The 13,450-nt window shown below is 41.6% G+C and overlaps 2 protein-coding genes across 5 annotated transcripts; both read right to left on the bottom strand.

Moving 5' to 3' along the window:
- Positions 1-680: 680 nt before the first annotated feature.
- On the bottom strand, positions 681-4,091 carry smtna (smoothelin a). Of its 3 annotated transcripts, none has more exons than XM_071465234.1 (8): positions 3,780-4,091; positions 3,055-3,193; positions 2,735-2,810; positions 2,494-2,622; positions 2,320-2,377; positions 1,688-1,802; positions 1,410-1,561; positions 681-1,245 (listed from the first exon to the last, which is right to left on the bottom strand). In XM_071465234.1, exons 2-8 carry the CDS (start codon positions 3,139-3,141, stop codon positions 1,098-1,100), a joined length of 765 nt encoding a protein of 254 aa, XP_071321335.1. In that variant the 5' UTR covers positions 3,142-3,193; positions 3,780-4,091; the 3' UTR covers positions 681-1,097. The 3 variants fall into 3 exon arrangements, with proteins under 3 accessions (XP_071321335.1, XP_071321336.1, XP_071321334.1); XM_071465235.1 differs by having other exon boundaries at positions 3,055-3,274; positions 3,780-3,945; XM_071465233.1 differs by having other exon boundaries at positions 957-1,245; positions 3,055-3,156; positions 3,780-3,921.
- Positions 4,092-5,136: 1,045 nt separating this feature from the next.
- Positions 5,137-12,397, bottom strand: slc35e4 (solute carrier family 35 member E4). Of its 2 annotated transcripts, none has more exons than XM_071465230.1 (3): positions 12,177-12,397; positions 10,485-11,095; positions 5,137-8,359 (listed from the first exon to the last, which is right to left on the bottom strand). In XM_071465230.1, exons 1-3 carry the CDS (start codon positions 12,293-12,295, stop codon positions 7,827-7,829), a joined length of 1,263 nt encoding a protein of 420 aa, XP_071321331.1. In that variant the 5' UTR covers positions 12,296-12,397; the 3' UTR covers positions 5,137-7,826. The 2 variants fall into 2 exon arrangements, with proteins under 2 accessions (XP_071321331.1, XP_071321332.1); XM_071465231.1 differs by having other exon boundaries at positions 11,660-12,254.
- Between the last annotated feature and the right edge of the window lie 1,053 nt (positions 12,398-13,450).

Genomic DNA, 13,450 nt, shown 5'->3' with positions numbered 1-13,450 from the left:
TCACACAATTTTCAGCCTCGAAATTACTGTTGCAGTGACTGCAGGGCTTTAATGGTGACATTGTGGTCAAATCCTGTCCTACTAAATACACACATTTTTTATTTAGGATTATTTATTATCAAAAGTAGCTTTCATCCTAGTACTACCTTTTAAATTATTCAGAATATTGTGTTGCATTGTGTCCATATGTCTATTAGAAAAGCTGTTGCAGTTACAGTAATTTCATGAAGCCATAGCATTAAAGGAGCAAAAAGGGTTACAATACAGGCTTTCTGTAACCCTACTGATGAAATCACTAGGGTCACTACAGGAAAATATTATAGAGCGTGTGAAACTGGCAATACAAAATTGCAAAAAGAGTGCACCCAGTTCAGAGGATTCATCTGCAACCTTACGTTTGACTGTTTTCACAGGTTAGGTAGAACACCTCATGATGAGTAAAGTTGATGTGAAAATCAGTGCAGTGCTCCTTTAACTGTATACATACAACATGCATTCAACACAAATCTAGTCCCTTCATAACAAAGTCTTGGTATAAAAGTTTCAAATAAAATGTGAGGAGTTGCTGAATATGATACAATGCGATCTGTAACCTCCAGTGTCCTGACTTATCCATCAACATGAAATGGTTTTATATTTACTGTCACACGTTAAATAAAACCATCAGTTATAGTCAGAGATCATAAGAAGGGAGTGGATATTTATTAAATGTGTCTTTAATACACACACAGTCGGGCCCTCAACAGCATCACCACAAATTTTGTTCCCAGATTCTCTATGGCTCTGACTGGGATTAATGCAGATGTGTAATCTCAGTGGAATGCACTGATCCTAAGCGCCAGCTGTCCACTGAGTGCACATAGACACCCATAAATCCCAGCTAACATGCAAACCAGTACAAAGGCAACACATTAGACATTTCACATTCACATAATGCATAAGCTGGACAGATCAAATACCTCACCTTTTCCCTTATGGCAAATCTAGGATAATATGTAGTTGAAAAAAGTGCATAATATTGTCTCATCTTGTGTTAATGTGTGTTGTGGTTGTACAAATTGAAATCACATATAAGGTACTTTAGACTTCTCAACAGTCTACAGCCGTTTTTTGGTTTTGACCAGGCCTCTCTCCACCAGGCAGCGGTAGAACTCCTGGATGTACGTGTACACACACTTCCAGTCAGGCTCTTTCATCCGGACTAAATCATCGGCGTCCAGCAGAGGGGGGCAACCTGCCAGCTTCCTGCAGATGAAGAGTGAGAGTCACTGAAAAACAACTTGAGACAAACAATGACACAGAAAGTACATTGTCAAAATTGTGAAGTCACTTTGCTCTTGTGTGTAATTTACTGCTGGACATTCCAGACAAGATACATCTGCATCGTCATATAAGGAGTGAGAGCTCACTCGGCAGTGCTGAAAGCCAGCTGGAAGTTTTCCCTGTGCGCGTTTGGGTTGAGGATGGAGTACTCGAATGCGTCAGGGAAGAACCGGTGCACCAAGGCGCAGAAGGCTATGCCGTCTTTCCAACTTGAGGAGAAGTTCTGGATGTCCACCCCCTGTTTCATACCAGGGGAAGGTCAGTTTAGAAGAAATAGTGGTAAAGAATGAGACATAAGAGGCAGAGCTATGTATAGCTCCACAGGGCAATAATTCACAGAGAAAGAAAGTCAGGGCATACTTACCTCATAAGGCTCTGTTTTGGCCCTGCACCAATCCAGAAGCATTTGTTTGACGTTTTTAGCATTGGGTACTGCAGCAGGACATTTCTGGGCTGAGGCGGCAGTGGGACTGGGCTTGCTGAGGAGTGGAAACAAAGATACACACTGGATTTTCAGAAAGTATGGCTTACATCATCTTTTGACTTGGCAAATGTTACGCACAAGAATTTGTTTTTTTTTTTTGTTTTTTTTGAGTGGATGAGATTACTAGATATATGAGGAGACTTTCCTTTGCAGATTTCGGCCTCCGCAGATGCTGACACATATCAGCAGAGACGCCGCATGAATATAAGATTTACCATAAGGTTAACAAAAGCTGAGTAACATTTGGTGGCTGTGGCTACAACTTTATGGGTGACAAAAAAATGCCAGGTAGATAGATACTTTTAATCCCCTGGGGAAATTAAAATCACTTACAACATCATTTTAATAAAAAGGTCATGAAGTTACAAAAAGAAGCTTGTTTGTGATAATACAAATATATTTTTTTCAGCTCAGATATGTTTTCTTAATTTTCTTTTGTGTAGTTAATGTGGCCAAACATACAAAAATTCAATTCAAAATTCAAAATGTTCGCCTCTGCTGAGATGACTCACCTGCCTGCGGCCGTGTTGGAGGGAGTGGAGGCTGATGGAGAGGGCTGGCCTGTTGTTCCTAAAAAGATGCAGAGAATCAAACTAGTATCAGCAAGAAGTTTACATAATCTAAATAAAACAGTAAAATATTAACTAGAATATATTCATGGGCTCGATACTGTAAACCAGAATTACTGTTTGTTGGTGGCTGCTGGTTCATGGACGCTCTGCCTACGCTAACAGCTGCGCCTGTTGTCCCTCCTTTGCTCAGAACCTGCTGTCTCAAGTCCTGCTGCCTCGCCCCGCGGTCCTGCTCCCGTTTATCTGATGAAAAATGGTGGAGAGCTTAGAAAGCAAGCAAAGCATCAGAGGAGCAATGGAGATATCATTTCTGGAAAACTCTGGCATCAGAGCAGATAGTTTCCTCAGCTTTTACCTCTCTTTTTCTTGAGCAGGTCCCTTAATGCAGCACGAATCATTCGTCTCTCCTCAAAATCTTTTGCATTGTCCAGCTTAAAAAAAGATAAGCCACAGGTTTTAAGAGACACTTTGGACCGGCCAAACTGTTTAACAAGTTGTAATACTGTATTTCAGTTTCCGTTATTTTAGAAAAAACGAATCATTCTTCCCATCCCATTCACATGTCAAAGAGGGAGGTGAAGCCAACATTCATGTTTGATATGATGATGATGATATTTTGTCAGCTGATGACCAGACTTCCCTCAAATGATGGTGACAGATCAGTCATTGGCTCACCATGTTGTTGAGAACCTCTTCATCCTCAATAGCGGCCAGCTCTTCGCTGGTCAACGAAGCTGGTCCAGCATCAGGCTTTGACTCCATGTCTGAGGAGTGAATCTGGTTGGATCGTGTGAAAACACAGCTCTGAGAAGAACTGACGGACAGTGCATAAACACACTTGGGACTGTGAGACAAGTGTAAAGATGTTTGAAAAAGCGACCCTCACCTTTCTGACCTGTAAATGCAACAACTTGGATTCAATAATCAACCATTAATCAAGACTAGATATGTCTGAATAATTTAAACAGACCAGATAGCGCCCCATTGTTTACACCAAATAATGTGGAAAACTCACAAACACAGCATAAAGACCCCATCTGTTCTACTTGCAGTCTGCTCAGTGATTCAAATATAAACAGTTGTGTGAGTCTTAACAGACACAAACTGAGCGGCCATGCAAAGCAGTGTGTTTGTCTTACTGGAGTACCCCTCAGTGTATCTCAGCAACTGGCTGAGTGCAGCACAGAAGGGGCAAAAACACGTACAAATATAGTAATGTAGTGGAACGAGACCATTACTAAAAGAATCTGATAACGGTGAGAAACTATGTGCTCAGACACGAGAAAAATGAGCCGAGGTAAAGCATCATGACACAAGATCTGAAAAAATAAAGTAAGAACAGGGGAAAAATAGAAAATCAGATTAGGCTTTAGTGGTTGTTGAGGTGCAGTGTCACTCACCTGTTTATGGGATGTTATTTTGTGTGTCCGGTGGGTGTCTTTGGGCTTTTCAGATGTTTTCAGCTCTCTCCTCTGATCTCAACTCCTTAAACTTGTCTGCAGAACTGTGAGAGCTCGGGCCTGACATCACACCTCTCACCACACCGCTTCATACGGATTCATGTTTGGAGAGCAAGTGGAGGTTGCTTGCAAGAACCACCCAAGATGGGAAGGAGGAGGAGGAGGAGGACGAAGAGAAGGAGGAGGGAGAAACACATCAGGTCCTTGTCCGTAGTCTCTGTCCCCCTCAGCAGAGTCTTGCCTCCTCTTGTCTCTGCATCCTGGATGGATGATGGCATGTTAAACTTTATGAGGTCTTCCTTCAGCTAAACTCTATTTTCACACATTTCGCATGGCCACAGTTCCTTTGGAGAGGGCCGCAGACAAATCATTTGGTGGGAAATTAAGGGGTTAAAAAAGACAAAAAAGTGGGGAGCACACACCTTATTTTTTTTTGCCTTATTCAGGCAAAATGCTGACCAGTGAACCCTATTTCCAGAGGCAGACCACTCTCTAAAAAGGAGTACAGAGCGAGCACACACACGTGCAGGCGCTCACACACACACACACACACACACACACATGCACACATGTGCACACACATGTGCACACAGATGTGGCAGAAAACAAGCAAAGCCCTTTCAACAACTTCAGATGTGATTATTTTGTATTTAATTCTAAATTGAAGCAGATTTAGAGAGTGAGCTAATAAATCACAAAGGAGGCTAATTGCTCCACCTAGTGGTGAACACTCATAACTGCTTCAAAATAAACTCACTGTGTGATGACATGCGTGTCCAAGACATGACAGCGTAACAGGGAACCAGCATGAATAACACCAGGACTCTGAAACCGAAACAGCTAAATGGTATCCAGCCATCTTTCAGTCATTTTATTATTTACACCTGTAAACAAGGCCTATCCCTGTTTCTGCACTGGATTATGGAAGTCACTTAATGAAGTAAAAATGGAAAACATTCACTGGATCCATCTTTCCTACGCGATGATTTGCATGGTTTTGCATTGTTTGTTTGACAAAACTGCTATTTAAAGATGTCACCTCAGGTGCTTTCATATTTTTAGACATTTTATGAACCTAACCATGAATCAATTAATTAAGAAAACAGTGGCCATACTCATGGTTGAACTACCATGGTTTACAAATGTGAAACCTTTTATAAAAAACATAAACAAGATTTATAAACTCCACAAACCAAATTTCATGTAGGACGCTAACTTCAGCGTTGACTTCAAATGTGCAGGGAGTGTGACAGTGGCATTATATAATTTGATGTAGGCAACAACTCTGACTCAGCAATGAGGTGGTTGGTTTTGTTATTGTTTATTGTACCAGTACCAGTTTATTTTTATTCAAGCAGTTGCAGATTATGTATATATGAATTGTCCATACCTTTGCCTCTAAACAGAAGCACCTATATGGCTGCTGTTGGCATTCAAAGTATTACCGAAGAATTTGACAAAAACGACAAATCAAATCAGTTCTTTAGTTTCTACAGTGTGTCCCAATAAGGCATGAGGCAAACATTTCATTCTTAAACCAGTATAGTTTACACTAGCCATATATGACTATAAAATACATAAATATAATAAAATAACTATTTACATCCAACTAGCTTTGCAAACAATCAAAACCAGTATGTACACAGGAACCATAGACTTTGAAGGCAGCTTCTTCATACCCTGTCAGTGCAACTGTTGCTTTGCCCCACACCAATAATATACTCAACATGATATCTATGAGAACAAGCAGCCGAACCTGCCAAACTGACACAAGACTGAGAGAGTGTAACTGAGTATAAACCTAGGAAATGACTGCTGAGGCTGTTCTGACCATAAAATTTGTATTTTAAAATATGTTCACATCTGTTACAGATTACTCTCCTGAATCAATACAGTCAGTCTTTTACATGCAGCTGTTTTACTGTGGTTGTTGAAAAGCTGCTTGATCTCAGTCCAATAATTAATAATCAATGAACACAGGGGCATAATAAGCTCTATTTAACAGTTGAGGTATTCCATAATATAAAACCACTGAAATCTTCTGCTGTACATAATCTTTAAACATGTAACTCAGGTTATTTTAAAATATTAAACCAACAAAGCCGATTATAAAACTGCAAAATAAAACAATTTCATATCTTCCTTGTACTAGTTGCAACTAACTAGTACAGGGACTCCTCAAGGGACTTATGAAAAGTAGCTTAGGTTCATATATTCATTCTCAATATGAAATGATGCTCAGGACAATGTAATTTTATGAATGGCACCCATCTGTCATATATCAACTAAAATATCTGAATATACAGTTCTGCTTGCAGTTATTCTTATGGCAGAAGATATGACAGGTGTCATTAAAAAAAAAATAAAAAACTTGTTGTATGGCTTTGTTGTTGAGTCATTGTGTGAGAGGTCAAACTGCATGCAAGCGTTGATTGTATCTGGTCTCTTACAAAACCAGTATTACAACATGGTGTGAGTCTCAACAAAACAGAGCTTTCTAAGTAAACATTTGTCATACCATACATTTTAGAGGGATTGTAACAGACATCCCCTATCATTTAAGATGCTTTCAGTAAGAGCAGTGGCATGCAGTCCTCTATTAGCACAGAGACTGGTATAGGAGAGACTAGTGCTGTTGAATATCACATGTATGCATGTGCAAGACACTTGAGGACCAAAGTCTTCAAGCATTACAAAGCCAGTGATTGCTATGGCCATTCAAAAATAAATATTCTCTTCCACATAAATATTAAAAAGGGGGATAAAATATGTTTTGTCACAAAGTAAAAGCATACTGAGAAATACTGAGAGAAAACATAACACTGTCCAGCAGAGGTCTGTTTTTTTTTTTTTTTTTAAGATGTGCTGCTTAACCAACTTTGTAAGAATGTCACCCACAAAAAAATGGGAAAAATTAAACCCACATTGGTTGGGATTTAAGACACAACCTTAAAGGACAGCTCAGTCTTCTTTTTCCTCATCTTCCATGGGGAAAAGACAGCTAAAGCTGAGTGACACTCCTTAGAGAACTCGTGAACCTAATTATTGAGGTACGCTGCAGTGAGCGCGCTGTTTTGAAAGATGGATTTAATTGGACTAATTCTACAGAGAGACAGTCCCCTCAAGCTGATATGAGCACAAAATCTAGGCCTTAAGTGGGAAGCCACATCGAGGCTCACAGGGGAGGACAAAACACGGAACTCAGGCCTCTTATTAAAATGTGCTTCAGTAGAGTAAAGAGGCGTCTCATTGCACAGAAATATTGGCTTTGTCCATCATTGTAACTTTTGCCTCTAAACAAAGGTTTTAGCCCTCCATCAACAACTGCAGTGTCCTTATTTAACAAGCTTCCTGCTTTACATACCAACAAAGAAAGAAAAAAAGAAAAAAAAAAAAGCTGCCAAAAAATCCAGTCCCTTACCATGACAGGGCCAGGTGAATGTAAGCTAACAGTACCATTAATATAGATTTTTTTAATACAAATAGTGCTTCAAATTTGGGGCAGAGTGCCTCACCCCACCCCCTGCAGCCGAAAAAGTCCATGACAGCCACCCAAAACATCGATTAGAGCCCTCTAAAAATGAGAACATTTTCACAGTGGAGTAGTACGACTGACAGTGTGAATACCTCATGAGGTATCAAACAGTTTAGTGTGCTCATGCATGCATATAACAGTATAGGCTATGTATGAGTGATTTACAGATGAAGGAGAGAATTTAACCATCACCATGATAAATAAAGGCAACCTTTACCTCTCTAAAGACATCAGTTCTGCGTGACCAGAGGAGAAATAAATTGGCACAGTGAGGAAGTTAAAAAAAAAAAACAAAAAAAAAAATTTGTCACATCGTCAGTGACGATGGCCTTATAAGGTCACACCCACTCTGCTGCTCTTGACCACTTAATGACACAAAGGACAGAGAACTACAGCCGGGATTTTTAGCATTTTTTCCTTCTACATTTTATTCTCTCCTTCATCCTTTCATTTCAGTCTATCTTGTCTTCCTGTTTGCTGTCTGTTCTCTGCTGATGATATGTTGGTTCAGATGCACAAGCTTGGTCCGAGTCCTCTGCGCGTGCAATGTGAAAATCCGCCTGTCCAGATCCTTTAGCTTTGGCCCTGCGTGCGTCCAGGTAGCTGACAATGAACTCTGAGTTCTGATAGATGAGCATACCAGACAATGTTAGTACCGCACCGGCGCAGCTTAGGGCGGAGAGTTCGCTGCCAAAAAGCAGCTGAGACAAAAGCAGGTTTCCCACCACGCTAAGGTTGCCGAGGATATGCAGAGTAACGGCTGAGGTGAGCGTGATGACGCAGCAGCTGGCCAAGTTGTACATGACTGAGCCCAGACAGCTGAGCAAGATGAAGACCCACAGGTGGCGGTCGTAATGCAGCGGCGACTCCAGCACAGCCCAGTTTTCCAAGGCCAGAGCTGCCACAGTCAAGATGCAGAAGCTAGGAATGGACATCAGGTAGAGCAGGAACACAGAGTTGATTTTCTCCTCCTGAAGTAAGATGCCTGATTAAACAAAGACATGGAGACAGAAGTTACATACATGGCTGTAATGGCAGAGACTTCAGAGATGACAAAAACAACTCATTTGTCCTCTAGCTACAGCATTTCCTACCTTAGTGGAACTATCTGTCATGAAACACAGTGGTATTACATCATGAGACTGATTCAGCAGCTACATTTCTTACCTATAATATTTTGAGAAACATGCCATATTTTGATTGGTTGTTGAGGTGACACAACAAAAGGTTCCTCTGTTTTTCTAACAGAAACAGACGGTCCTGCTCACTCATCAGCTGTTGTTCAGAGGTTGACAGGGAGCTTTAAGTGGTTTCAGAGCAGGAAAACTGGAGGAAGTTATGCTAAACACCTCTTTGAAAGATTGTGTAACACAACCTAATGTCTGGATATGTAGGAAGGTTTATGAAACTAATGACTGTTTTAGCGAGAGCTAAGGCAGGTCTGACTGCGGCTCTCACTGTTCACATATTGTAAACACTTCATTGGCATACAGTATCAAATCTTTGACTATGGGCCTTTAAACAAAAGACACGCACGGCCAAAAGTGTGTCAGAGAAAAGTAAACTTATAGGGAAACTGTTACAACAGTGTGAGAGAGGATGAAAATAGCTTTTTGCAACTTGAGGCAACATCGTCCAGCTAGTTTGGGTCCTCGGGATGGATATAAAGTTTTAGTCATGATCAAGTGTAAAAATAATGTACAGTAACTTCCTATTGCTGGACCTTGTTTTCAAATTCTTCTCAAAACGCAAAAGCAGGACATAACCTTCCCTTCCTGTGTACTTACTTACACATTTTAACAGAGCAAACAGACAGCTTTCTAAACTCATGTGCAGTCTTGTACTGTTTGTCACGGAGCTATACATGAGTACTTGAGTATTTCAAATGATGACCCTCAGGCCATGTGCTTGCTTCTGTAACCATCATGAGGTGGCCCTCTGCACCAAGAGGTACAAAGTATGTAGCATTACATTCTTCTGAGCAAAACTGAATATCTGCTTTTGTGTTATGTAACAACTGTAAGACAAATACACACATTATTTTCCTTTTTCTTTTGACAACTACAATGTTATGGCGAATAATGACATTAGAGATGTAATCCATTGCACACACACACCAACTTTAAAGCTATTTCTACAACAACAACAGCATCCCTGAAAGCACAGAACATTGGATAAATGTAATGAAGGCGCTACTCAGCCCATGTAACATCAGAAGTTCAAGAAGGGAATCTGTCTCTCTACCAGGACATGTTCACCTAAACTACAGCCATATGTTCATCTCTGAATGTTTTTGGTACTGAAAGCTGTTAGTTTACTTTGTTTCATTAGGATAAACCACTCTGTAACAACACTGCTCTCCAGGGAGTACATCTAACAAGACAAACAATAAAACAATAATTGTAATATGACTGAAAAGGAGTCAATTAATTTTTAACTGTTTTCATGGACCATCATGTTTTTTTTTTGACATGCTGCATTAGAGGAAACATCCTTTGACCTTTGCAGCCATTCTGACCCATTACTCAACAGCGTGTCTGGCATCTCGATTTATTTTGGAACTTCTTGACTACAGTTCCCAGTAAAAGTGGAGGCAATACAGAGAAACTTTAAAAATACTTGACTGACTGAAAATAGTAACTGTTACTTCCGAAAAGTTCAGCCTCTCTGAAGCTTTCGCTCCATCAAAAGCCAAGACAAACATTCAGAAACAACAGATCAGCGTGTCCTTACAATACACAGAAACCCTGCCTGTTCTAACTCATAACATATATTGATGTTTGTATTGTGTTTCCTAAGAAACCAGAAAATATGCCACTGTGAAATTCCACCTTAATGTGTGGGTGTGTTACTAGACTGAAGAATGATTCACCAAATCACTAAAAAGTTCCAGGACCGCAGACTGCTGCGGTGCCCCAGAGGAAAACACTAAAATGTCCTCTGATGTCAGTGGCATGAGGAGATTTCCATTTTTAAAATATGGGTAATTAACTGAGAGGTTACTTACTATGGCTACAACAAAAACAACAAAACTGAGAGTTAATTTCACCAGTCTGAGGAGACAAACAGGGCAGGAAACAGTATACTGGCACAGTAAAGGGGGTACTCACTCTGCTGAATGGACTTGACACCCCTCAACATGGTTGCTGCAAACACAAAGAAGCAGCCGGTCTGATCGAACTGGACCTCTCCCATGATGCTGAAGGAGGCTCCCAGGCAGATGGGCATCATGGCCGTGTATTTGAGGATGTGATGCTGCTTGCCCAGGATAAGCGTGGAAATTGCCAGAGTAAAGAGTGGGGTGGTGGTATAGATCATTTGTGCAAATGACAGCTGGACATAGTTCAGACCCATGTTCCCAAAGGCGATGCTGGCACAAAATGTCAGACTCAACAGGAACACCTTATATTTTGCGCTGGGGGTCAGGTCCTGCTCTCCAGCCCCTCTGTGGCGGATCACCCGCAGTTTGATCAGCCCATAGTCCACCACTATGGCTGTCAGCATGTGCAGTGCTGATAGTAGCAGAGGGTACCTGAAGTTGTAAACGGCAAATATCCATTTGTTGAGGCTGGAGATGGTGGTGCCGGTCACAAGCCAAACAATGACAGCTGACAGCAGATGGAGCATCTCTGCGGGTGGCCTCCTCCGGCCTCCCTCTTGGAGAGTCGCCTCGCATTTTGAGAAGCCATCGGCGCTGATCATGTTCGTATCATTGTCCTCTCTGGAAGGAAAACACATGTTGAATCCGTACCTCTCATCTCCAAATGAAATTCATTTCAAAACCGGTGATTTTTCTGCTAAAAAAAAAAAAATCGCAGGAGTAACATGCGCCACAGCTGTTTTTTTTTCCTTCTCTGCTGTGCTCGTTGGTCTTTGTTGTTCAGTAAACCTGCATTTTTCAGCACCGCCTATAGACACGTGTTTCTGTTTTGCATGGCTGGCCAGTTGTGTAACCTGCCCCGCGCAGGCAAACATGACATATGCAGGACCAGGAAGAGGAGAGCTGTTCAGGGCGGGCTGGAAAACAGAGTTCGCCTTCTCCACGACGGGGACTGAGGGGATTGGTTATTATCCCGATATGCAGCAATAGACTGACGGTGACGACTCAGTGTGATGCACCAAAAACCTCAGCAGTGTAGTAAACACCATGGGGCAACTCAGGTACTGCATGTGCCTGTATCTAGACATTATAAATATCAGACAGCGCAGCGGCAGTTCACATGAGTTATGTTTCGCCCCCCCCCCCCCTCCCTCCCCTCCGAGCTATCTTTTAATAGCACCTTACCTAATTGCCAGAGGAGATCTTGTGATTCCACTTTCCAGCACCGGGACAGAAGGAAATCCTGACTACTCACTGTGTTCAAAACCACGAAGTCGCTTGTTGCACCAAACACCGTGAAGCTAGCAAGTTAGACAGCGGTTCATTCATAATGCTGAGCGGGTGTGAATTAATCAACGACACTTGCTGTCAAACAGCCGACCGGCTCGGAAACAGTGTTTTTGTTTGACTAAAGATTAGAGAGAGTACGGCGGGTCAAGTGAGCCGACCTCTGCTGTTGACCGAGCTGTTACTTGACACCAGGCGGCCGGCTACCTCTCTGCTCTCTCGGCTTCATGCTAGCGTTAGCTTGTAGCGGCACTCCAACCGCTGCTTGTTAGCTAACGTTAGCTTGTTAGCTACAAAACAAGGCAGCAGCCGTTACGCAGTGTTAGCTTTCACCCGTGGCTTAAACGCCACCGACACCACGACTGCGGTCGGGTCGATCACGATTTTATCATCGATTGAGCTTCATCGTCGTTACCTTGTTCTTCGACGAGTACCTTGACAGCTCTGGCAGCATCCCCCAAATCCAAGTCGGTCGGTCACAGAGCTGTCAGGCGAGCCGGAGCGGAGGCGCTTCGGTGTCATTGGCTGGTCCATTTAAAGGGCAGTGCCACTCATTTATAGGCGGCTTAACCTCTCTTCTGTGCAGGGTTTGAAGTGTTGGAGCCTTGGATTCAACATGAGCACTAACCATCATCCAGTGACAAAAGTGAGCTGCGACCCTGTCGTCATGAGGTAGCAACCACAGGGTTTCATTTGCGAAATGCAAACCTTTCTCTATAAAAGAGGGCTAGGTTCTTCGTGTCACTTAAACTAACAGTGCAATAAAGCGACAGTAAACAAGATTCAACTCACAACTTCCCCTTTTTTCCAGAGGAGATGCGGGTTGTTGATCATGCTACTGGGTGAACTTTATTTAAATACACATCATAAAGTGTCAGTGTGGTTTACGTGCAGTGGCAGTGGACGTGAGATTATTTGTGCTGTATTTCCTGATGGTTCATACATCAGGAAATTTACCCTTTCTTTGCTTAAATTCACCATTCAGGGAAAGTTATTAATCAAACAACTAATTGATCTTTCTTTGAAACATCAGGAGAGGAACTGCACACTCTTCGTGTAATGTAAAACTACATATTTTCTAGAGTCTAACTATAATACATAATTACAAGGTAGATCTTAATGGAGAACAATCATGATTTAAAGTTTATGGACAGTCTAGATGGAAAGTCTAGTGAGTAAACAGGCCTGTAATTTACTGTCAGATGTGAAGTTACTGGTGTCTGGGTTGTTATTCTGCACTATTGACAGCTCAACCTTGTTGCAGAAATGTATTGTTGGCCTTGAGGCATCATGACAGACACTTTCTATGGACGCCTTCTGTATCATCTGTCTCTTGTGAGTTGAAAGATTTGGAAAACACTGTTTGACAGTAAACAAACACGGTGACAGCTTTATGTTTTTATTTGAGCTCAAAAATGTCAAATTTTTGAGGCCATTGGGCACAAAAGGTGAGTTCACATCATGTTTTAGCAGAGTCCACAAACAATTAGCTAGGTGGAGAGGCTTCTCACTACAGAAGTGCTTAAGCACTCTAAAACCATGCATAGCTATATGTTACCATGGAAATCTTTGAGTTTATGTAGCATGTATCATTACCTGCAGGTAAACATAACATTGTGCTTTATTTGAACAACATGTAATTTGCATCATTAATATTATACACTGTATCTTATAAACCTTTATTGATAA

The sequence above is a fragment of the Trachinotus anak genome, unplaced genomic scaffold (assembly GCF_046630095.1).
Source record: "Trachinotus anak isolate AG129_WGS33_773 ecotype Australia unplaced genomic scaffold, CSIRO_AGI_Tana_v1 ptg000028l, whole genome shotgun sequence".
Taxonomy (NCBI): Eukaryota; Metazoa; Chordata; class Actinopteri; order Carangiformes; family Carangidae; genus Trachinotus; species Trachinotus anak.
The sequence above is the reverse complement of the archived record's forward strand: the minus strand, read 5'-3'. Positions and strand labels throughout refer to the sequence as shown.